The sequence below is a fragment of the Callospermophilus lateralis genome, chromosome 5 (assembly GCF_048772815.1).
Source record: "Callospermophilus lateralis isolate mCalLat2 chromosome 5, mCalLat2.hap1, whole genome shotgun sequence".
NCBI classification, from domain to species: domain Eukaryota; kingdom Metazoa; phylum Chordata; class Mammalia; order Rodentia; family Sciuridae; genus Callospermophilus; species Callospermophilus lateralis.
The window spans coordinates 10,155,900-10,182,947 of NC_135309.1; the positions used below are offsets into that span (position 1 = coordinate 10,155,900).

The following is a 27,048-nucleotide window of genomic DNA, read 5'->3' on the forward strand; positions in this document are numbered from 1 at the left end:
GTATGCAATAACTTGATTACATTTGATGTTCCAGTGGCTCTGCATTTAGTTTTGCTAAAAGGAAATCCTTTCCTGACCTCTTTACATGGTGGCTGGCAGATAGTGATCATTGGAATCACCTTACATGGAAGAAAACATAGATGTGCAGGCCAGGTCAGTCAGAGTATGCATTTTGAATAGGGATCCCCACAGATGATCTACTAGAGTCTGAGAGTCTGGGTCTGCACTTAGTCTGCTTCTCATTTCCCTGCCTTCAAATGCCTTACAATAATAGAGCAAGTTTTTCACCCAATCATGTTAACAAACCTGAACGATGAGAAGAAGTCCTTTCTCCTTCACTTACTCACTGTATTCTCTCTGCTTTTCTCAGTGTCTATTCTCCCTTCTCCTTTCCAAATGGTCCAAAGAATATTTTAAAAACCTATGAATTTAGGTATCAGTCCATAACAATTTGCACATTTTTCCACTTCCCATACTTCTGTGTCTGCCATCTGTGCTCCATCCCAGGTAGTGGCAAGAATGTCTATGATATAGGTATTTTTATTTTTTATTTGTTTTAATTACAATATTGTTTTATATAAATTAATGACTAGACACATGGATTTACATTTCACTTAAAAAGAAAATAAACTTCCTTTCTTCATGATCAGTTCTTCACGTGTCAATTCCTTTCTAATGACAACTCAGAAATGAGTGGTGAGAAAAAATATTCACACCTTGAGTCATTTGCACAACTGGAAACTCCCATTTTCCTTCCACATTTTGAACAGGTGGTCTTTTTATTCTGGTACATGACTAAAATTTATCAGCCTTCATGGCTTCTTTTTCCTTCATTTACTCACTGCACTCACTCTCTCTGCCTTTCCCAATGTGTATTCACCCTTATCCTCTCTACTTCACAATTTCCAACTCTCCTATGATCTATGCATGTTTTGTATAGAAACTAAGAGTGACACTCCCACTATAACCTGCTTCTGGACTTTGGTCTTAAGAGAGACAACTCATTATCTTTCTCACTTTTTCATTATTACCTGTTTACTAGGTTCATTTTTCCAAGTATTAGAATAAATCAGCATTCATGTTAGAAATCAATATTCTGTCCAAAGAACTGTGTAGAGTATGTAGTACTTACCATGGACATGTCCATCTGCTTTCTCTTTTGCTATATAATGTTTCTCTCCAGATGAGTGAGAAATGCACATCTGTGGATCACCCTCAGAAAATACCTGCAAAATAAAGAACCCCAATGAGCTGCATGAAAACTTCACTATCACTCTTTTAGACATCACCCAAATTTTGGTCTTGAAAGCAGCTAAATGTAGATAAGTACAGTCATATTTTCCACAGGGCAACCTAGAATTTGTGCTTCAGATGAAACTGAACTCTTGTCTTCCAATGGCTCCTGATTTGGTAAAAGCAGGATGGATATCATAGAAAAGGTATTCCCTGAAAATTTAATAACATAAATGCATGTATGTATTCTAAGAGTGTAAACAACCATATATCACAACCCCACAAGATGAGAATGCATTAAATACTTAATTAAACATTCTTGAGAAATATAATTAATATTATGTTGCATTACATGTTTTAAATAACAGACTTATGAGACTCAGTGTGATAAGAGATTTGGAATTATGTGATGATGAGCAGGAATAAGACTTTATTGGACTTGCCTCATTTTGGTCATCACAGTTTCTCACAGGATCTAAAGAGCTTATAGTAAGTGTTTCACTGAGAGAAATTCCAGTTTAACAAAATGACAAAGTAGGGTGAAGAAATGTTTCTATCATACTGTTAGAAAGCAACACACAGGATCTGGGTAGAGTAAACAACATGTTCCTCTGAGAGAGAACTAAAAAGTACACCAATGAAGAAAAATGACAGCACAAAAATGTACAGCACTTCCTGACTATTTTCAGAGATTGAGTCATATTGGCTCCTGTGTGCATTCTGGATTAAAAAAAAAAGAGCAGCTATGGAAAAAAGAAAACCTGGAGAGGCACCGTAGAGTGCCTCAGACCAAATGAAACCTAAAATTTTGGCTTTTAGAATAGTAAATGAATTCAAGGATTTCACCAGCCATCCATGGGCTGGGTGTGTGAGCTATGCACATTTGAGTGTATGAGAAAAACTGGTCTGAAATTGCTGTCTGATTAGGATCTGCATGTATGTGTGTCTTTTCACTAACTCTGCCTGTGATACCCACAGAGCACCTGAGATGGATGTGATTTTCCATGTTTATATGTAACTAAAACTGAGCCACTGGGAAGGACAATCTTACCATAAATGTACTCAATGACCATCACCACTATATATGTTCATTAATTAAAATGGTTATTAGCAAAACCACTAATTTCAACTTTTTCATCATTTTCAGGGGTTAAAAAAATGTAAACCCAAGTAATATTCAGAAAAAAATTCTGCCCGAATCACAAAGATAATATTTATCTACATGTTATCCTGAATTTTAATGCTATTTTCAGATTCATAACCAGTTAAATTCTATTAGGTTTCAATATTAAATTATCTTTGGATTTCAAACCACTTTTATGAAAGGTAATCAAATCTGCCCATATTGACTTTCTTAAAACAAGGAATAAAGTAAGAAATCAGAAGTTTAAAAAATATATATCTGAGTGAACACACCTGTGGCTGCTTATTTTTGGTGTCATCAAGACCTTCCTCCTCTTCTTCAGATGATGAGAACCAAAGTGGTTCAGCTGAAAAATATATGTAGATTTACATAAACAACTTAGAACATTTAGAGAGAATGGTAGTCTGCCAAAAATAAAAAGTAATAATAAGCTTGAATTTTAGGTGCTATTACCTCTTTAACTATTTATTGGTGGGGTATACTTGTGTGTACTCAGTGATTTAACCCTAGAACATTGCAACATTGGCAAGAGCTCTACCAGAGTTGTATATTTGTTTATTTTTGGAAACTGGGTCTCTCTAAAGTGTTTGTTTTGGCCTGAGACTTGCCATGCTCTTGTCTCAGTCTCCCAATAGCTGTGTTTAGAGGTGATCCACTGTACCCAGCAGAGAATTTTTTTTCAGGGAATGTTTTTAGTGGTATAAAACTTCAACAGTCTACCTGAGGAGACACTATGTATCACCAGGTGTAAGAAACAAGAATATCTCAAAGGTATATCCACTCAAGATGAATGAAAATTTGCCAGAATTAAATTTTAAAAACACTATAGAAATGTGGGGATACACACAATTTGGTATTCTCCTCCCCATAACAGTAACTTTTAAAAACAACTATTCATCAGTAGTCATTTCCACAGTGACTTAGACTCTCTCTACTGTTATCAATGAACATCTTGCATATGCAAAGTTTTTCTACATTACTCTAAAAAATGTATTCTTCTGTCTTAGTCTGTTCAGGCCTGCATGATTATCAATCTCCTTGTCATAAACTGCTTTTTACCCCCTTGAGGTATCTCAGCATTTCAGCCACTGTTCAACTGGATATCTATCAGTTGACTTGTAAATTACTCCTTCCCCTGTCTAGCCCTTTGGCTCCTGAAATTGAGAAGACCTCTTTTATATCACCTTAGCATCAACAGTTTATTTGAACCAAGAATTATTATGTTCCCTATGAGAATAGAGTAAAAAGGTGCCAGGAATAGTGGCTTTCCTAGAGCTAGGATTCAGCAGAGACTAAAGGAATGAGGTTACCAGTAAGAGGCAGAAAATGGGGAAAGCTTAAAACGCTGTAGCTAGACACAGAGTGAAGCATTAAATGGGTCAGTATTTGTCTGAAAATATAGGGACTGGTGAGGAGCCATCAAGATGACAGTAAAATTAAGGGAAAGGAAAAAGTGTTAGGCTGAACACATGAAAGATTTCTGGGTAATTTTAAAAGCTGGCCTTTTATCTTCTAGAGAGGTTCATAGTCATATTTGCATTTTAGCTAGATGGCTCCAAATGCTGAAGACAGGATGAGTGTGGAGAGCATATGCATGAGCAGAAATGAATAAGAAGGTGGCAGGAGTGCCAAATAGAGGGAAGCAGGCCAGCATGAAAAAATGTTCCATAAAAAATAGAGGATATATCATTTTCTGGGACCAGTGTAGAATGAAGTTCCATTAAGTAATAAAGGACAAAGCTGGGTCTCTGGAATAAGAGGCTCTGTACTGTTACACAAGGTTTCAATTAACATGTAGAATAAAACACACCAACTGTTTAAGTTCTTTGTGTTTACCATGTAATATATGAATTTCTCATTTTTGTATGTTAAGGGACTCATTTTAGTGCTTGGGGGTCAGTTTCCTGAATCTTGGATTTACCCAACCCTCCAATGAATAAGAGAAAAAGCTTTGTGGCAGAGCCACTGCTTAGCATGCCAAAGTATCTGTGTCCAGTCCCCACCACTGAAAAGTAAACTAAAAACAAAAGCAAACAAAGAAAGAAAGAAAACCATGAAGAGGGAATATATAAAGTGGTTTGTGTAAGTATTTTTGAATTTACAACTCTGGGTCAATAAAAATCATAAAAGAGTAATTTCCTAAAAATACTCTATTAGTTTTATAGAAAATGAATAATATAAAGAATATATAATAATACTTTGTATGGTTAATACACAGATAATCACAACTGATGAAGGAATAGAATCCACAACTGCATAAAGTACAACTCGGGTTCAATGTAATTATTCAATAAAGTGGGTATTATATTAGAATTAAGATTAAATTTTAATTGGGTCTTGTTTCACACACTATACTTAATCTCTGGGTTCAGACACATATTTTTATGTTCATCTCCCAAGATTTGGAAATTATTGGCAGCTATGCAATAAGTTTTTATAAAATTTTGGAGGAAAATAGAGCCTCATAATTCACCTATCAGGTATAAGAATTCTGGGAAATTTAATTTTAAAAATGTCTGAGATAAAGATTTTTTTAGAAATTATTTTGTTGTGACTTTAAAGGTATTATTTTAAACTTCTATGCCAATAAAGACACTGGAATGTGTATGTATGTGTGTATGTAAGTATATTTTATATATTTTTTACCTGATTTGCATATCCTTTCTTCTGTTGTCCCCACTGTATTCTTTTGAAGAAAATACCTCCTGTCTAAGATAGGCTGTATGGGTTTGGAAAGTAGATATTAAATACGTGTTGTACATTTTATACTATACACAGTTAATAATTCAAGATAAACATAGAAGTTTATAATTACCTTCACAACAGGATGTGTGAAATTCTGAAGTACTGAAAAGCAAAAGGGGTACACAATCCACAAAACATGAATATGACAAAATCACCCACACCTTCCTGCTGAATTGACATGGAGTCAAGTTCCATGGGTTAGCTTTGATAAATAATATTTTAACATTTGGACTTCTGTGTTTGCTGTTTTTTGTTGAGTACAGCAGCATGATTCAAATATATTGAAGAAAAACATCCAATATTAGTTTAATTAAGCATAGAGTTCAGTTTTCAAAAGTGAGATTACATTTCCAATTACCACAAATATAATAGGGAATGCACACATACCAAGTAAAGGTGCGGATTGATTGAGGGAATGGGGATATCTAATCAGAGGAGCAAAGAAGAAATTTTGGGGCATCAATATATAAAATAAAGAAAATAATTTAACAGCAGGTGTGTTTAATGTAGCCTATCACAATCATTTCATTAACTTTATTACAGGTATGTATCCTGTTCCTCCATTTGTCCTACAATATAGTAAGTCCAAAGTTGTGAAAACCGTCAAGTGGAAAGTATAATTCATTTGCATTGAGGAAAGTTCTGAGAAATGATCAGCTTTGGTATACATTTATTAAAATAATCATTTTTTCATACCCATGGAGGACAGTGGTGTATCTTCTTTTAATATATCCTCTGGTCTGACCCACTCAAAGTTTCTTGATTCATTCATTTGAGAAGACATAGGAACTGTATCTAATAAATAATTTTTAATAAGCATAAAATATTAATATATGGTAATCCAAAGGGGGAAAGTGAACTGAAATGCAAAAGAATTATCAGACATGAATAACCTTTTATATTTCAAATTCATTAGCATATATACAAAAAATAACAGCTTTGGTATTCAACAAATTAACCTAAAGAGTCTGCTGTTTACAAAATGAGTCTTGTTTCATATAACTTCTTAGACTTTCAAAGATTTTCATAAAATATCTGTCATATCAGAATACTAGCTATTTAGAGAAAAGGACTTGACAGAGTAATTGAGTGCATTCCTAGCATGCCCAAAGCCATGGTTTCATTAAAGAAAAAAACTAATTGTCTTTTAAAATGCCCCATGTTTCTTAAATGCTATGTTTCTGATCTCAAATACTGATATCAATACATCCCTATACTTGGTAGTTATGGAGCAAAGGAATTAAAGTGGCTGGTTGCCCCAATTCTAACAGTTTTCCCTGCTTAAAACCATCTCTGGACCAGAAATTCACACTTTTGTTTGAAGGCAAATATAATGAAACCAGCTGAAATGCATTACACCTCAGTCTCCTTATTATTACCTTCAAAATTACCTAGCTAATTTTATTCCCTCCTCACTACCCTCTCCCTTTGATTTTCAAAAGCTATCTGTAGACCTGTAGTCTTGATTCTTTTTTTGTTGCTGTTGTTGTTTAGATTATTCCCACTACTTTTTCTTCATAATGCAGTAACTGTATCTTAAAAATACAATTTCTAGGAGCTGGGTTTTGACTCAGTCTTAGGGCGCTTGTCTAACACATGTGAAGTACTGGGTTTAATCTTCAGCACTATATAAAATAAATAATATAAAGGTATTGTGTCAATTTACAACTTAAAAAATCTTTTAAAAATACAATTTGGGGGCTTGGGTTATGGCTCAGCAGTAGAGTGCTTGCCTTGCATGTGCAAGGCCCTGGGTTCGATCCTCAGCACCACATAAAAATAAATAAATTAATAAATAAAGTTATTGTGTACAACTACAAAAGATATTTTAAAAAATACAATTTCTATGTTTCATCCATTTGTTCTTCCCCTTTGCCAACAGACATAATCAAAAACAAAGCAAGTTTTATGCTATGATTTAATATAATTATACCATTAACTAAGAAACAATGGCTCTTAATTTAGATTTTCTAAAGGGCAATTCATTCAACTACTCTTGCAAATCAGAATGTAGTCTGTGGATCAAGGAGCATTGGAAGCATCTTTGAATGTATTCAGGATGTAGAACCAAAGACCTGCTGAGTCAGAACATACATTTTGTACATGGTCCCCAACATATGATTCAATAAAATTTGAGAGTTCTTATGCATGCTTAATCTTCTACCAATTCCTCTAACTTAACATGCCTATTTGATGTTTCTTTTTGCTTTGTTATTTGTTATTGGTACTGGGGATTGAACCCATGGGTGTCTAACTACTGAGCAACATCCACATCCCTTTTTATATTTTATTTAGAGAAAGGGTTTTGCTGAATATCTGAGGGCCTCATTCAGTTACTGAGCTGGCTTTAAAATAAAAATTATTTCTCCGTCTTCAGCCTCCAGAGCCACTGGGAATAGAGGCATGCACCATGTGCCTGGCCATTTATTTCACCTATTTAAAATTCTCCCTATTTTGTACTCTAATTTGTAGATGTATTATAAGTCATAATCTTTCCAAGGAATATTTTATCAGGCCATCATCAATGTGCATCTGCTTATTTTTTTCTTTTTCTTTCTTTTTTTTTTTTTTTTGGTTGTTGTTGTCTATAGTCTTTTCTCATTCTTCATTTCTGAATTCTTCTCTCCCCTTTCTTATGTCTCAACTTTCCTCTAATTTCAGCAGGTCTGTACCTAATAACTCAGCTCCTCTAGGATCACTCCAACTTACCCTGTGGTTGCAACTTGATAAGATACATTATTTCAACTCCCATTCTATTTATTATTTTCATTTCTTCCACTATTAAATCATACTAGTGCTCATGTTTTAAACATGCATTATATCCAATGATTTTATAATGAGTGGTTCTTACCTTCTGTATGTCCATTTATACCATCTTTTTCTCTTTGATGTGCATCACCAAATGAATGACCAACACTATTCTGAGGAAGAATCTGAGAGATAGTCGTCTGGTAAAATTAAACAACCAATGAATTATATGAAGATTGCCTAATCAGTATTCTAAGGAGACACCTAATTTTCCAGATTTTAAATAAATTAGATTTAAAAACTAGAGAAGTACACATTAAAAATTGAAATATTTTATATCACAGTGTTATATATACTCTGCAAATCAGCCAAATATTATATTCATTTGTCTACTAACTCTATAAAACCAGGATAGAAGGACAATAGAGAACTTCATCTTATTAAGATGAAGGCTAGGGTTTTGGATCATATATATATATATATATATATATATATATATATATATATATGATAATGGGGTTCATTATAACTTACACAGAAATGCATATAACATATTTAGACAAATCTTACTGCCCAGTACATTTTCTATCCCTTCCGATATCCCTCCACTAATCCACCAAAAGCAGTTGTATGAGGACAGTTTATACTAAGGGCTACCTCCATTTGAAAATCTAAGATATTTCAATTTAAAAACCTCATAATGCATCCCAAGGTCTAAGAAAAACCTCAGTAATGAATTCTAAAACCAATACAAGAAAAGAATTAATTAAAGTCAGAGCCAAAATTATAAAATAGATATTTTTAAAAAATAGTAATAATGAAACAAATAGTTTGTTTTTAAAATGGTAAATAAAACTGATAAACCCTTGGCCAAGGGAACTAAAAGAAAAAAGAAGATACAGATGAATAAAGCTAGAAACAAAAAGTGAAATATTAAAACAGATACCACTGAAATCCAGAAGATCTCTAGAGACTATTAGAAAACTTATATTTCAATGAATGGGAAAAATTTAGACTATTTTAAAGAATAAAATTGAAAGATAAATAAATCTAAGTGATATTAATGAAATATGTCATAAAATGTTGAATCAAATAGCTAGAGGAAAACCATAGCTCAATAACAAGCAATTAGGTTGAAGCAATAATAAAAAGCCTTATGGACCAGAGGTTCAGAGGTGAATACATGGCTAAATTTTATCAGATATTTAAAGAAGAACTGATATTAATCCCCCATTACATTTAAGAGCAAAGGAAAGATGCTTCCAAAGCAATTCTGCAAAGTATTACCCTGACTGGAAAAGTGAATATTGGACAGAACAAGAAAAAAACAGATATCAATATCCTTGAGGAACATAGTATAAAAATTCTCATAAAATCTTTGCAAACCACATTCAACAACACATTACAAAATAACATACATATCAGGCATAGTTGTGTAGGTCTATACTCTCAGAAAAGCATCAGGTTGTTTGAGGAACACTGTAATTTCAAAGCCAGCCTGGGAAATTTAGTGAGACCTGTTATCAAAGTGAACAATAAAAGGTGCTGGGAATGTGGTTCCTTCGTACCATGCTCCTGGTTTGAGACTCTAACCACATACAAAAAAAAATCCATAAAAGCTGATTTTGATCCAGGATGATTCAATACATGCAAATCAATAAAACTAATACATCACATATAGAATCAAGAGCAAAATTACATGATCTTTTAAGAAGCTGCAGGAAAAGCCTTTGACAAATTCAATGGCCCTTATGACAAAGCCCTGAGAGATTAGAAATAGGAGAATTTTATTAAAAGATAATAAAGACCAACTATACCAAATCCAAAGCCAATAGTAAAATCAAGAATATTTTCTCTAAAATCAGGAAATACACAAGGATGTTCATTGCCACCAATCTCACTAATCACAGTACTTAAAATTTTAGAAAAAGAGAAAGAAATAAAAGGGATTCAAATAGGAAAGTTAAAATGTTAAATTATTTCTATATGCAAATGATTTAGTCCTATTCTTAGAAGAACATAAATTATATATTATGAAAATTCTACTTTGATGAATGAATTCATCAGAGTAACAGGATACAAAATAAACATATAAAAATAAACTGTTTGTCTATATACCATAGCAAACCTAGAGAGAATAAAGCAAGAGTAATAGCTCATTCAAATAACTTTAAAAATAGCTAGGAATAACCCTAAACAAGAAAGTGAATGGCTTCCTCAAGAAAAATTACACATTGAAGAAAAAAATAAGAAAACAATAGGAAGTAAAAAGATCTGCTATGTTCACAGAGAAGCAGATGAATATTGTAAAAATGGGCATAGTACCATAAATGAATTATAGATTCCATGTATTCCCATTCAAATTCAAATGGTATTGTTTGCAGAAATGGGGGGAAAATAACTACTTCTAAATTTGTATGGAAGAAAAACAAACAAACAAAAATATACTTAGACAAAGTGATACTGATCATAAGAGAAACAATGGATAAACCACAATGCCCAATTTCAAAATATAAAACAGAGCCATAGTAATAAAAACCATGGTCCTGGTGTAAAGAAAGACCCATAGATCAATGGATAGAAAAGAAGTCAGAGAGCAAACCCACACAGGTACCGTCATGTGATACTAGGCAAAGACACCAAAAACATATTTTGGAGATAAGACAAACAACATTTTAGAAATAGTGTTGGAAAAACTAGATATCCATATGTAAAAGAAGAAAACTAGATGCCTATTTTCTAACACTGTACAAGAGTTTATTCAGAAAGGACTAAAGACATATGTACCAGACTAGAAGGTTTACAAATACTAGAAGAAAATATATGGAAAACACTTCAGTATGTAGGCAATAACTTCCTGAATAGAGCCCCCTACAGCTCAGAAAATAAGAGCAACAATGGATAAGAGAAGGTGCATCAAACTGAAAAATTCCTGCGTAGTAAGTGAAACACAAAACAGTAAGAAGTGGTAGACTCCAGAAATGGAGAAAAGCTTTGCCAGCTATTCTTCTGACAGAGGATTAATATCCTAAAAATATTAATGCAAATATCTTAACACCACAAAAACAAAAACCTTTTAAATAAATGAGCAAATGCACAGCTAGTTCTCAAAATAAGAGATACAAATGGCCAACACTTCAGGGAAAAAAAAAAAAAACATAACATCTTTATCAAGCGGGAATATGCAAATCAAAACAACATCAAGTTCCCATTTTCCATCATTTAAAAAAGCAATCATCAAGAAGGCAAATAATATTGGGAAGATGAGGAGAAAAATCTCTTACATGTGAATGGCAGAAACATAAATTACTATATCACTATGGAAATTCATATGACGGCTACTCAAAAACTGAACATAGAACTACTTTATTATTCAAATATACTACTCAGTACTTACCAAAAAATATTAAAGTCAGCTTATTTTAGAGATATACATATGCCCATCTTGCCATGACACTATTAATAATAGGCAAGTTATAGAATCAGGCTAGATGCTAGTTAATAAAAGAATGGATAAAGAAAATGTGGTATATATAAACAAGGAAGATTTCTATGCTTAGAGAACAACAAAACTAAGTTAATTTTAGGAAAATGAATAAAACAGGGAAGCATAATGTTAAATAATATAAGCCAGACTCAGGAAACAAGAATCATATATTTCTCTCACATGGAAAACTAGAGGTGGAAATGTTCAACATAAAAATAGATGAATAATAATTTTTATCCATTAGCTCTTCATAACTGAAATAAAATTAAAGTAATTTCAAAAACAAAAGATATCATTTACATTTAACCTTATTTTAGCTTCTCCAGGATATTTGCAAATATATTTCCTAACCTGGAATAGTTCATAAAAATAGTAGTGTTTTACAATAAACATTAAAGTAAGTAGATAAAGAAACATGTAAAATTTGAAATTTCAAAATTTGACGTAGAATTTATATATTTTAAGAAACTATAATGGAAAAACAACAATTCTGAAACTAAATTATTACCATACAATTATTGAGTGTTTCTGCTTCCAGAACTGGTAATTACTTTGCACACACCATTTATTCTTTGATTAGATTAAGAGGAAATTTTTAGAAAATTTCATTACCTCAAATTTCTTTAGAATTTTTATTGGTTCTTTTCAGTTATACGTCAAAATAGAAGTCATATACTAGAATATAATTATAAAAGCATAGAATATAATTTGTTCTAATTCAGGACCTAGTACTTCCTTCTGTTCTTCTAATCTTTCTGCTATTTACTTATAGTTTTTTTTTTAATTACTGTCACTTTTAGTAGAAATACTCAAAGTATGGATATGCAAGCCATTTTAATACAAGTATTAAGATACAGATTTTAGATTTCTGGGTTGCCATAATTCCCAATATTACTTTAGTATAAATATGGAGCCACAGAAAGAAATAGAGAATATAGGTCTCCTCAAATGCTATGATACCAAAATATCAAGGGTCCAAGTAAAAAAAGAAAAGTTATGTGCAATGTATATTATATATTCCAAACTAAAGGTACCAGGGAAATTCCACAATTTTATAAAAATTAATTTAGGCATGAGTATTGTAAGTCATGTAAGAATGATTTAAAAATCCCAGTAATAAAAACTGATACAAAAAATCCTTGAATAAATATTATATTTCCTGTACAGTTAGAAAGCTGTTTTTAATGCAATTTTTCTTTCACTAGGTATTTCACAGCCCATTGTTACTTCCAGCCCCCACGATCCCCAAGTACTTGAGAGAAGAGTGATACAAAAAGCATTTTTAAAAAAAAAAATCAACATAATTCTTTAAAATGGATTCTTAGCAAATATTCATATAAAATATAAGAAAAATATAGCTAAATTTTCAGCATTAACATCTTAAAATACAAAATTCAGAGCAAGAACATGAGGTTTTTTACAAAAGATCACTTTACCTTAATAGGAGCTTCATAGCTGTCCTGAACCATTGCAAACAAGGAATCACCTGAGTGTGATTTTTTGATAGATCTTTAAAGCAAAAATGTATAACAAAAATGGTGAATAGTTTTCTTTTTAAAATAAACTCTGTTTAATTTAAGGTATAACTTATTAAATGGTGTTTCTTGATTGATTCATTAAAATATGACCTCCAATTTAACAAAATAGCTTGTGTTCACCTCTTTCTGACTCTACTGCTGTGAATCTATAAAATATTCAATATAGATATTAAGGCACTCTTAGTTCCAATTCAGAGCAATAGCCAATACATGAGCAGAAACAGATAATAATTTGTTCTTGCAAATTGCCTGTCTTAAAGGCTGAATTTAAAACCCAATTAATGGCTGACATTTCTTTTTCACCTGAACTGAAATAAACCTCTGGTAACACAAGACAAGATAACAAGAGGCACAGTTCTCTCTCGTGAATATCCAGGAGTCAAATACTAAGCAATGTTGTTCTTCAGCATTGAAATCACCAATAATAATACACTATTTATTCCCTCTACCCACAAATAATGCACAGAGTTCTCTGGAACTTTAAAAATTATTGAAATTTAAAGAGTGAATATATATGTTATTTAGAATACCTTTGTCAGAAACATTGAAATAAATTATAAAATTGATTTTTCCTGATTAGGTCTCACTTTATTCAGGTCCTCATAAACTAGCAAGCCCTTTAAAACCTTTACAAGCACTCAGGCACCTGGGGGGAAAGACTGCCAGAAAAGCAGAGTCTTGGTATTTGTACCTCTGTTTCCCTAGCTATTATGTAAATACCCTCCTTTCTCTGGGAATCCATTTCCCAGTCACTCATCTGCAAAACTCAGTGGCAGTCTGTAAACTTGAAATCTACATCCCTTGAATATTCAGATTCCTGACACAAGGTTAAACTAAATGGAGTCTCAATCATTGGCCTGTCTGAATACCTTTTCAACTACTCAACTGAAGATTTGTAATAACTTTCCCTGCCCATCACTCCTTTGCCCAGCACTACATGTACATTTTAAGGACATCAGCAGTTTGGAAAGAAAGTGAAGGTGAATGAAAACCTGTTTTGTGCCACAGATTCATGTATTCTAACAATTTCCACAGTTTGTTTCACTACTCTCTAATCCATTCTTGCATCACAGAGATGAAAACAGGCAAAATACATGCTATTAAGACTTCCTCTAAATTTTGTATTAATATGCCTTTATAGAGAGCTTTTAATATTCTGTGTCCTTCATTCCTGTTTTGTGCTCATCAAACTAATCATAAACCCTAAGATTTTGGTCTCTTTTTTAAAATGCTTATTCCTACCCAACACAGTGTTGTTACTCTGGGTGAATACTTTTATAGCCCTTTCCTTCACTAGTTAAATTTTGAACCTCTACCAATGTGTTCACTTAAAAATTCTAGTCTTATCCTCTTTAGTTGGATTCCTATAGTCAATCTTCAATCTATTATTTAAAAAATCACCTTAAAAATGATAACCAAAAATGTACTGAGCTCAGAATTAAGAAACTGAAGTTTAAATCTCATTGTTCTCATTGTTTGTACCCAGAAAACTCCCTTTAATATATTTAAGTTTCCGGTACATCCTCAAAACTATCATTTGGCTGGCATGTAGAACACATGCTGAAAGATAAGAAGGTTTCTAAAATTCCTTAAAATTCTTAAATTTCTTAACTTTTGATCTGTCAAAAGAAAAAGTATTCAATTGACAAAATAAAACAGAAACACAAAGAGAACAAAACAGAAAATACAAATAGAAATTAGATAAAAGTTTATAGTCATAAAAAAGGAAAAAAATATAAAAGTAAAAGTCTTCATAAAATTGTTAGGGGTAGTAATTGAAGAGAAACTAACTGGAAAATCAGGAAGTAGAGAAATTAGAATGTCCTCTAAGGATTAATATAAGTAATACAACATTGTCTAAATAATGTTATTCATAACTTTCAGTAAAATAATTTCTCTACAGCACTTGCCTGATCTTCTTGTTTACTAGAAACCATGAGGCCATAGCTCTGTGAGATTTTCCATAAAAGCTTTTGATATATTAAGAAAAAATCCTGATTACTAGTGGAACTGTCAATATCAGGACAAAATCTTGGACTACAACCTGGCTTATCAGGTAAAATATAAATCAGAATTAACACACAACTGCCTTTGACTTTCTAAATGATGATACACAATTTGAAAGTTAAAATGTGAATATATATGTTATTTAGAATACATTTGTCAGACACATTGAAATAAATTGTAAAATTGATTTTTCCTGTATACGTCCCACTTGGTATCAACCTGTACAGTGTAACAACACAATGGAGTTGTCAGCCAGGTAAGACTACAGTCTAAACACAGGCCTGAAACTTATTAATTACACAAATATGAAACAAATAGTCAACCTCTATGAATGACAGCTCTTTATTAGTAATTAACAGATTATAATAGCACAGATACTTTCAAAGTGCTTATAAGATAACTTTAGGAAACAAGTGTTAACTGAATGTGGTGTCTGTCCCACACTAGAATACTCAACAAATCCTTCTACCTCCACTCTCCACTTAGTTAATAGACATTTTTTATTTAAAATCTATAAATTCATACCTTCTTAATGAGTCATCTTTAGGACTTTCTTTAACTATTAAATAAAACAGTAAAATATATAATTAATCAAAAACAGAAATATAAAATATAAAATTTTACGACTCTGATGTTTTGTTATAAAATGTTCCTCCAGACCCATACTCATAGAAATTTTTAGAATTAATATTAATTGTATTTATGACAGGTAAGTAATGAATGCATTAACAACTCCTATGCTTCCAACTTTGTACTTATCAAATGCAAGGAAGAATCAACAGGAATTATCAAAGTTTGATACTTAAAAGTAAATCATTGGTCCCATAATCATAATCCTTATTAAAAGTTGCAAAAATAAAAAAAAAAACCTTATCATTGTCAAATAAAGTAGCATAAATATATAAGTGTCAAACAAGGGGAGACATGATGGTGAATTAGCAGGAAGTGGATTTTCTCACAGCTCCACCATATGGGACTCAGAGAGTGAGAAAACTGCTTCTCTGTGAGGTGGGAGATAAAAGCATGTCACTGATACTCAATATTGGACAGAGACCTTGAAAACTGGGGAATTTGGGGTATATCAGACAAAGGTGAGAAACAGAGCTGGAGCTTAGGATCTGATGTGATTGGGGGAAATCTGTACATTAGGACAAAAAAAGACTAAAAAGTGATGCAGACAAGGGGCTAGGGTTATGGCTCAGTGGTAGAGTGTTTGCCTAGCATGCATGAGGCACTGGTTTCAATCCATGTAAACTAAAATAAAGATACTGTGTCTACCTAAAACTAATTACATATATGAAAAGTGCAGCAGACAGTCTTGGAATGCAGAATGTGGGACCACAGGGTCAAGCTATTCTACTCATTAAACTGTGCATGAAAGTCACCACCAGTCTGCCTGGAATGTACAGAGAGCTGAAGCTGGAGACATATTTAAACATCTGCACTGCAATGGCACCAACTCAGACTGGAAATTTAGATCCATGTGTTGGGGCTCAGTCCGATATATAAATCTGGCAGACACCATCCACAAGACATAAACTGAGCCTAGCAAATCAGGAGAATTTCTGACATGGACAGTATTTCTCCTGGGGGTAATAATAGTCAGACAGGCCAAAGAGAGCCTGTCCTCCTCTCCCCCCTTGACACAGCTGTGCCCAAGACCAGTGGCAGTTGCTTCAAAATCTCAATGAGCAGGAGTGATGAACCTTGGTGCTTGAGGGCAGACCTAAGGAGGTAAGAAAGAACAGTACCCTGAAAAAACAGAACTGGTAAAGGACTGGCTTCCCTGTCCCATGAATGTAGCCCTGGGGAGAAGAGTAAAGTCCTAGGTGTGCACTGATTTATTTATGCCCAGTAACTCCACATGAAATGAAACACCTGGGGCAAAGACAGGACCTCACTGCCTCCCCTGAGAACATATTGTAGAACCTAGCATGACCTATACCCTGGGGGTGGAGCTGACAGCACCTTTCACAGCTCCCCATACCATCCCATGGAGAATAGAAACTGAGAGATGAAAAGACACTTTGGAAGAGACAGCAAGCACATACTCTCAGTAACAATCCTGTTTTTTTTTCTCTTTTTAGTTTTTGTATGTGTACTGATGGATACATGAAGGACATTCATACACTTGTACATATTTGTTTATGCTTTCTCATTTGTACTATTCTGAAACAGTTATTTTTCCTTACTCTGTTGTTAAGGGTTAAAGTTTTCAATTAGCCTATTTTGGATTGAGTTTGTGTTCTGTTTCAAACCTTTTATTTCTTTTTGTTTCTATTTCTTTTCTTTTAGAAATAGTCAAATTCCATTATTCTCACTTTACTCTTTATTTCTTTTACTTGTTTTTCCTTCTTCCTCATAAACAATACATCGTATATCACTTTGCTTCTGCCCTACTCACATCTTGAAACCGCTAATCCTTTTCTATCACCATTGCTTTTTTCTTCATAATGAACTCTATTTTTAATTTCTCCCAGAACTCTTGGTTTATAAAATTCCACACACCACCACTAATGCTAAAGCACCAATTAATACAATTGAAGCTATAGAAAACACTTATTCTTTTATTTTATGAAAGATATAACTCATGATTACTTACTGTTGTTACTGATATAAATTGATACAGTTCTGTTTATTGTGCCAACTAACTTTGTGTGAAAATAAAAATTAAGTATGCAATTTAGTCCTATATTTTTATGCACAGTTGGTTGCAATTATTTGGCTCCCCCCCAATCTGTGAGCCACAAGATAACTACAGGATCACTAGAAATGCACAGAATAGAAGTTCTGTTACTAGAGATCCATTTTGATACATGAATAGACACACAAACAATATGAACAAGCAAGGGAACAAAGCATCCCAAACAAACCAGAATGACCCAAAAGCAGATTCCACAAAAACCACAGTGAAGAAAATATCAGAGAAGGAATTTTGAAACTTTATATTTCAACCAATCTATGAGATAAAAGACAAGGTAAAAAGTAAAATCACAGAGAAGACACAAGAAGTAAAATATCAAGAAGGAAATAGAAGTTCTAAAGAAAAATCAATCAGAAATTTTCAAACTTCAGAAATCAATAAACCAAATTAAAAATGCAATGCAAAGCATCACCAATACACTAGATGACTTAAAGGACAAATATTCAGGTAATAAAGAAGTAGTGCATAATCTTGAAAATAAAGTTCATCATGGAGAAAAGATGTTACCAGACCATGACCAGAATTTAAATATATATATATATATGGGATAATAAGAAAAGGCCAAATTTAAGATTCACTGTGATAGATGAAGGTATTGAATTTCAAAACAAAAAATGAACAATCTTTTCAATGAAATAATTGAAAATTTCCAAAATTTAAAGAATGAAATGAAAAATCAAACACAGGAGGTATATACAACTCCAAATATACAGAATTATAACACTCCTAGCCACAATAGTATGAAAATGCCTAACATACAGAATAAGTATAGAATTTTACTTATAATAGAATTTTAAAACTTGATAGTGAAAAATGATTGGTTATATTCAGAGGCAAACCGATCCAGATCTCAGCTGATTTTTCAAAGACCCTAAAAGCTAGGAGGTCTTGAAATAATATATACTAAGCTCTGAAAGAAAACGGATTCTGCATAGAATACTAAATTATATCAGATTTTAATATGAGATAATAACATCCATAATAAACAAAAGTTAAAAAAAAACACAACTAGAAAGCTGGCATTATAAAACACACTCAATAAATATTTTATTAAGAAAAAATAAAATATGCAAATAAAAACGTACAGAAACTAAAATTAAAAGAATAGTTAATCAAAGTAGAATCTATTTCAACTTGATAACTAGAAATGAACCAAAATAACAGGAAAAATAAATTATCTCTCAATAATAACACTGAATGTTAATGGACTCAACTCATCAACACACATACACTGGCAGATTGATTGGGAAAAAAAAGAAACCAACAGTAGCCTGTCTCCGAGAGACTCACCTCTTAGACAAATACATACACAGACTAACTGTGAAAGGATGGGAAAAACATATCATTCACATGGATCTTATACACAAGGTGTATCTACTTTCATATCTGATATAATGCACTTTGAGCAAAAGTTCATCAGAACAGATAAAAAATTCCATTTTCATACTGCTTAGTAGAGTAATACAACAGGAAGAAATTATAGTGGTAAATATATATGCTCCAAACTATGAAGCATCTAAGTAATCAAAGAGCTCCTTCCCAATATAGAGAATCAAACAGATCACAACACAATAATATTGGGAACTTTAATATGTGTCTCTCATCACTAGAAAGATCATACCAACAAAAGTTAAATATAGAACTAAAATTACAATAAATAATTTAGACTTAACAGAAATGCACAGAATATTTTACTCATCAATGACTGAATACATTTTCTTCTTAGCTGCACAGGGAACATTTTCCAAAATAGACCATATTTTAGTACATAAAGCAACATTTCACAAATACCAAAAATAGAGCTAATACCTTGAACTCTGTCAGACCATAATGGAATAAAACTAGAAATCAACAAGATGAAAATTTAAAAAAAACTAACACTAAGAGACTAAATTCACTATTGAATAATGAACAGATAGATGAACAAATCAGAGTTTAAATTAAAAAATTAAATGTAAATGAGAATAGTGATACAATATATAAAAACCTTTGGGACACTAGTAAGGCAGTTCTAAGAGAAATGTTTATAGCATTGAGCCCATACATTAAAAGAATAGAAAGTTACTGAGTAAAATAATCTAACATTATATCTTAAGGACCTAGAGAAAAACACTAAAATCAGCAAAATATAGGAAAAAAATAAAAGTCAAAGATGAAATTGATAAAATCAAGATGTAAAAACTGAAAAAGAAATGAATCAAAAATTTTTTAAATGAACAAAATTGATAAATATTAACCAAGCTATCAGAGAGAAATGAAAAGTACCAAAACCTATGGTGAAAATGGAAATATCAGCACAGATACTACTGAAACAGATCATGAAGAGAAGCTATTTTTCAAAATCTATACTCCAATAAGCTAGAAAATCTAAAAGACATCTGTAAATTCCAGGTGACATGAGCTACCCAAATTTAACCAGAAGTATATAAAAAATTTAAAGAGATCAATTTCAAATAATGAGAATAAAAAAGTCATCAAGACTCTACCAACAAAGAAAAGCCTAGGACCAGATGGATGCTCAGCCAATTTCTACCAAACCTTTAAAGAAGAACCAATACCAATCCTTCTCAAATTATTTCATGAAATTGAAAAAGAGGGAATTCTTCAAATTAATTAAATGAAGCCTATCTCACACTGATACTAAGTCCAGACAAAGATACATCAAGAAAAAAAAATTCAGACTAATGTCCTTGATGAACATAGATGCAAAAATCCTCAATAAAATACTGCTAAATCTCATACAAAAAATAGATTTTAAAAAATAGTGCACATGACCAAGTGGGTTTCATCCCAGGAATGCAACACTGATTCAACAAATGGAAATCAATAAATGTAATTCATCACACAAATAGATACAGAGATGAGGACACTTGATTATCAAAATAGATGTAGCATCTATTTTTTACATAATACCCCATCTATTCATGCTTCAAACACTAGCAAAAGTCGGAATGAAGGAATCATACCTCAACATTGTAAAAGCTATACATGACACACCCAAGGACAACATAATTATGAATGGAGAACAACTACAGAATTTCTTCTAAAAACTGCAATGAGACAGGGATGCCCACTTTCACTACTTCTATTAGTACACAATGCAACTCTTAGCAAATACAAAATGTAGAGATAATACTCTGCAATCTATTGGATCATAAATGAATAAAACACCAGAAGACCAAATTCACGACTGAATGATAAATAGAGAGATGAACAAATCATGTTCTTTAATCTCTTGCCAGAGCAATTTGGCAAAGGAATGTAATTAAAGAGATATGAATAGGAAAGAAAGGGCGAAAACAAGCACTGTTTGAAGAAAACGTGATTCCATATAAAGAAGATCCCCTCAAAAAATACTCACTAGAAAACTTCTAGAACACAAATGAATTCATCAAATTTCAGGATACAAAAGTAACATTCATAAATCAACTTTGTTTCTATAGTCCAATAAAAGATGAGCTAAACGAGAAATTAGGAAAATTATCCTATTCAAAATAGCATAAAAAAAAAACACTTAGGAAACAATCTAACAAAAAAGGTAAAAGACCTCTACAATGAAAAATTACAGAACACTCAAGAAATAAATTGAGGAAGGCCCTAGGAATAGAAAGACTTCCCATGTTCTTGGATAGGCAGAATTAATATTGTCAAAATTACCATACTACCAAAAGTGCTATATAATTTCAATGCAACTCCCTTCCAGAGCCCAAAGATGTTCTTCACAGAAACAGAAAAAGCAATAATGAAATTTACTTAGATAAACAAGAGACCCAGAATACCCAAAACAATACCTAGCAAGAAAAATGAAGCAGGAGGTATCACAATAATAGACTTCAAATTACACTACAGAGCTATAAAGGCAAAACCAGTATGGTATTGGCAACAAAACAGATAAGACCACCAATGAAACAGAAGACAGAGACAAACCCACATAAATACAATTACCTCATACTAGACAAAGGCATAAATATCATATACTGGTGCAAAGATAGCCTCTTCTACAAATGGTACTGAGAAAATTTGAAATCCATATGTAGTAGAATTAAATTGAACCCTAATCCTCCCACCATGCACAAAAACTCAACTCAAAGTGGATCAATTACTTAAGTATTAGACCAGAATCCCTGCACCAGATAGAAGAATACATAGGCCCAAAACTCCAACATATCAGCTCAGGAACTGACTTATTAATAAAATCTCTAAAGCACAAGAAGTTGTTGGTGGGCCTGACCTTGGGTCTACATGAAGGAATGCTCATCTTTCTCATTGTGCAGCAGGGATGTCCTAACATACAACACTATATTTTGGAACAGAGTGTTGTCAGAACACTGGCAAGCACCATTTGCCTGCTCCTTTGACAAGAAATTACTCCCCAGTTGCTAGACTCTTGGTGGCAGGACTCCCATAATATTATATGTTGTGTATCCCCTCTGGCCTATCATGACTGCTGTATGTAAATTGGAACATAGGCACTATAAAAGCTAGTTTTGCTGCATTATATAGCAGAAGCAATTATCTGAAACTGTCTTTGGAGGGGTTTCTGTATGCCCTCAAGCTCCCAAGAGTAGATGCTGAAAGGGAAGGCCCCTCAACACAAAGTAAAACCAATTTTCAATAAATGGTGCTCCATCAAACTAAGAAGCTTCTTCACGGCAAAGACAAAAACCCAGAACATGAAAAGTGAGCCGACACAATAGGAAAAAATACCTTTGCCACCTTCACCTCAGAAAACGCATTAACTTCCAGGATAGATAAAATAATAATAATAATAACAACAACAACAACAATAACAAAAACAGCTTAAAACTAATAATAACACCATCACCCACCTCCACCCATTTAATAAATGAGCAAAGAAATTCAACAGGCACTTCACAGAAGAAATTCAGATGGTCAACAAATGTATGAAAAAAAAAAAAAACTACTACAGAAATTACAGAAAAGCAGTAAACAGATCAGGGACAGAAAGCTTACAAAGACATTCCAGTGTAGGAGACAGCAAATATGCTCATCTCTTACTTCCAGCTACTTTTTCTATCTTATGTGTGGTACAAACAAAACTTTACTTCCCCTAGGGACAAAAGTGTTGAAAGATGACGACCTTCAGAGTTTATACACTCTTATCCATACCACATGGTCATAGGGAAATACAGAAAGAAGCACTAGGGAGGTAGCAGCAAGTTGTTATGTAGTAATAGCTGATATGATTAAATATTTAAATAGGCTATGAACTCACTCATGCTTTCAGAATGAGCCAAACATTGTCTCTCCATATAGAAGAAATTCTTTCCCACTTCATTAAAACTATAAAACAAAACAAAACAATACAACAACAACAAAAGAATAAGACATTTACTCTGAGAGAATCTACTGGTAGGGCAGAGGAAAGAGCTAAGTGGTAATGTATTGCATAGAATGAAGGAGCTCTGGCTTCAATCCCAACAGTGAAATAAATAATGATGATGATGCTGACAATGATGGTGATGATGATGATGATGATGTGGAGGAGGAGAAGTACAAAGGACTTGTACTGTTAAAATTATATAGACTGAGTTTATATTCACCGCTCAAAAGAAGAGGAGTATTTCAATTCATGCATGCTATTCACATTCTAGTCTTATTTCACATGGCAAGGTAGATGTAAAAGACCATTTGATGACAATTTTATAAACTATGACTTTTTTAAAAATATTTTTTAGTTGTAGTTGGACACAATTTCTTTATTTTATTTATTTTTATGTGGTGCTGAGGATTAAATCCAGTGTTTATCATGTGCTAAGTGAGCGCTATACTACTGAGCCACAACCCCAGCCCAAACTATGATTTATTGAGACTTTTAAATTCCATAAAGAAGAGTTTAGCTGGTCCCAGGAGAGCAGGATGGTCTATTTAGTACTGTGTTATACAATGTGATGTCAATTTTCTCAATCCTCCTCATAGGTGGAAGATGTTTATAGACTTCACACTTCTTCAGCATGCAATCTGTATGCCCTCATGTCCTATACTGATGTAAAAAAGTACTAAAAGTGGAAGACAACAGCTTTAAATGTAGCCCACTCACAGAGAATGTGCCTCAATTTCCTGATGTTATGGGTTCGATCACTGGCACCACAAAAGCACTGAGATCTATTTTTTTTTCAAGTATACTTTTCCCTTTCCTGTTTGTTACCTGAATGATTCATGGACATTTATACATATTCATAATTTTTTTCTCATTTGTAGTTTTTTTTTTTTTTTTGGTACTGGGGATTGAACTTGGGGATATTCAACAACTGAGCCACATCCCATTCCTGCTTTGTATTTTATTAAGAGAAAGTGTCTCACTGTGTTGATTAGCTCCTAGCCATTCCTGAGATTTGCCTTGAACTCACAATTCTCCTGTCTCAGCCTCCCAAGCTGCTAGTATTATAGGTTTGTATCACTGAACCCAGAGATTTCTAGCATTATTGAAGCAATTTATTTTTCATAGATCAACATTTTGACCTACCAATAAAGAAAAGTCCACAACTAGACAAATTCTCTGCAATCCCTACCAAACCCTTAAAGAAGAACAAACACCAATACTCCTCAAATTATTCCATGAAATAGAAAAGGATGAAACACTTTCAAACTCATTCTATGAAGGAAGAATAAACCTGATACCAAAACCAGACAGAGATACATCGAAGAAATAAAACTTTGGACAAATATCCCCAATGAATATACATGCATCAACTCTTAATAAAATACTGAAAAAAAACTACATACAAAAACATATTAAAAACATAGTGCATGCTGGCAACATGGTGGTGGGCGCGGAGAGATCAAGTCTCTGACCTCTTCAGCTGAGTGGGCATAGGGAGTTGTAAACCGTCTAAATGCTGTTTGCTCAGGATCACTAGGCGATGCTGAGCTGATGTGGATCTGGGGTGAACAGTCTGGGCCTCTCAGAACACACACCAAGCCTGGATTGGCTGAATTCAAGCTCCTGTTTGCCTGCTTCTCACAGACAAACTGCTGTGACTCAGCACTAAACAATCCCGCTGAAACAACTGGTCGGCCCTTCTGAACCTGCGGAGGTTAATGCCAACTGAGCCTTCATAGGCAGTGGCCACAGGATTGAGATGGGACTTGGAAGAGCCAGTCAGGATCCACCCATTGCATTGGTCACCCAGCAAAGGAAATGAACTGTCGCCATTTGCATGGGATACCACCATGGCAGAGAGCTGACATCACCAGAATGCGGCAGAGGAGATAACTTCATTGAAACCAGCAGCGACAGGTGTGCAACCCCCTAGCCTTTTCTCTCCACACAGCAGGGAAACCTTAAGGGCCCCTCCCAGCTCTCCCTTGAGCATGATAGCCAGACCAAGGCAATCAGGAGTGGCGCGGGACCCCCGGCTACCGCTCCCACCAGTGCTGACAACTGAGGTCTCTTGCACCAGCTACCAGAGGCGTGGCTACCAGAGGGCAAGAAAAATTTGCTGAGGGTTCTCAGCCCCAAGCTTCACAACTTAGGGTCTGAGGGAATGGCAAACTAGGAGAGTGTGCCCAGTCGTTCATGAAAATAGGGCTCCCGGAAGCAGCAGACCTGGCGTGTAGCCAGTATTGTGGTGAGCATCACCAATGAGCAGGGCCTGGCTTGAGGAAAAGTGGGGAAGTGACTAGACACAAGAGAAGGCCCTAGGCACTCAGGATTGGAGACCCGCCCAGTAAGGGAGGAGGAGCTGCTGTACACTGATTGGTTGCCACATATTGAGAGGAGAAGCTTGGCCTGGTGGGCACAGCTCCAGAACTGGAAGAGAAGTTAATCAAACTCTAAGATTGCATTTATTAATTTTTTTAATTTGTTTTTTTTTTATTTTCATATTTTTGTTGTTTTTTAAATTTTTTTTAAATTTTTTAAGTTATTTTTTATTTTTAATTTTTAATTATTTTTAAAATTTTTCTTTCTTTTTCATTTTCTATTTTTTCTTTTGTCTTTTAATTTCTTTTCAATTTCCATCTTACCCCTTCCTTGAATTCTACCTGCTTACTCTCATTCTCTTTAGTGACTTCTTCCCTTCCCTTCTAATATCTTTCCTCCCAAGCATCAAATAAATTTATAGGAGTAAAAAGTAACTCAGCAGTCAAACAGAACAAGAAGTAACATGAGCAGCATGAAAAAGCAAGGAAGAAAAGGAGTACAAACAATGCAGAACAGCCTAAATATTCAAGAGGACCTAGAGGCATCAGAAAAATGGTCAAATAAAGAACTCAAGGAATACCTTAGACAGATGGAATGGAACCTTAAAGAGGATATGAGACAGAAAATTAAAACAGTGAAAGAACACATTGAAAATGAATTACATAAAGAGTTAAAAGAAGAAATTAAGCATCTTTATCAGGAGATAGAGATTATTAAAAAAAAATCAAACAATAATTCTAGAAATGAAGGAAAGTATAAACCAAATTAAAAACTCAAATGACAGTATCACTAACAGAGTGGAGCAAGTAGAAGCCAGAACATCAGAAAATGAAGACAAAATATATCATCTTGAAAAGAGTCTAGCCAACTCAGAAAGGCTAGTAAAAAATCATGAGAAAATCATCCAAGAGATATGAGATAACATAAAAAAACCAAACTTAAGTGTCATCGGGATAGAGGAAGGTACAAAGTTTCAAACCAAGGGAATGAGCAACCTGCTGGATGAAATAATTATAGAAAACTTTCCAGAAATAAAAAAGGAAACGGATATACAAATTGTAGATGCATACAGGACACCAAGCATACAAAATCACAGTAGACCAATGCCAAGACACATTGGTATGAAGATATCCAATATACAGAAAAATGAGAAAATATTAAAAGCTACAAGAGAAAGGAGGCAGAATACATTCAGGGGTAAACCAATAAAGTTAACAATGGATTTTTCATCACAGACACTGAAAGCAAGAAGATCCTGGAACAACGTATTTCAAACACTGAAAGACAATGGATGCCAACCAAGAATTTTGTATCCAGCAAAATTAAGCTTCAGGTACAACAACGAAATAAAAATCTTTCATGATAAACAAAAGTTAAAAGAATTTGTAGCCAGAAAATGAGCATTGCAAAGCATCTTGAGCAAAACACTACACGAGGAAGAAATGAAAAACAATAACCAAAACCAACATTGGGAAGTACCTCAGTAGAGACAGAGCGTGGGGGGAAAGCTAATCATGGAGAAACAAACTAAATTTTAAAAAAAAAGATAAATAATCAAACATGGCTGGAAATACAAACCATATATCAATAGTAATTCTAAACATTAATGGCTTAAACTCTCCAATAAAGCGACATAGGCTAGTAACATGGATTTAAAAAATGAATCCAACAATATGCTGCCTCCAGGAGACACATCTGATTGGAAAAGACATACACAGGCTGAAGGTGAAAGGTTGGGAAAAAATATACCATGCACACGGTCCTCGTAAGCAAGCA

At 33.5% G+C, this 27,048-nt stretch overlaps 1 protein-coding gene across 1 annotated transcript in view; it reads right to left on the reverse strand.

Annotated features, from left to right (window-relative positions):
- Positions 1-27,048, reverse strand: part of LOC143390374 (uncharacterized) — a 42,308-nt gene that overhangs the window by 2,303 nt on the left and 12,957 nt on the right. Inside the window, exons 3-10 of the mRNA XM_076842793.1 lie at positions 15,428-15,461; positions 12,794-12,866; positions 7,974-8,070; positions 5,819-5,917; positions 5,193-5,224; positions 5,024-5,096; positions 2,650-2,723; positions 1,133-1,226 (exon numbers count right to left, since the gene is read on the reverse strand). Of these exons, the coding sequence (XP_076698908.1) occupies positions 1,133-1,226; positions 2,650-2,723; positions 5,024-5,096; positions 5,193-5,224; positions 5,819-5,917; positions 7,974-8,070; positions 12,794-12,866; positions 15,428-15,461 (576 nt within the window). The remainder of the gene's footprint in view (positions 1-1,132; positions 1,227-2,649; positions 2,724-5,023; positions 5,097-5,192; positions 5,225-5,818; positions 5,918-7,973; positions 8,071-12,793; positions 12,867-15,427; positions 15,462-27,048) is intronic.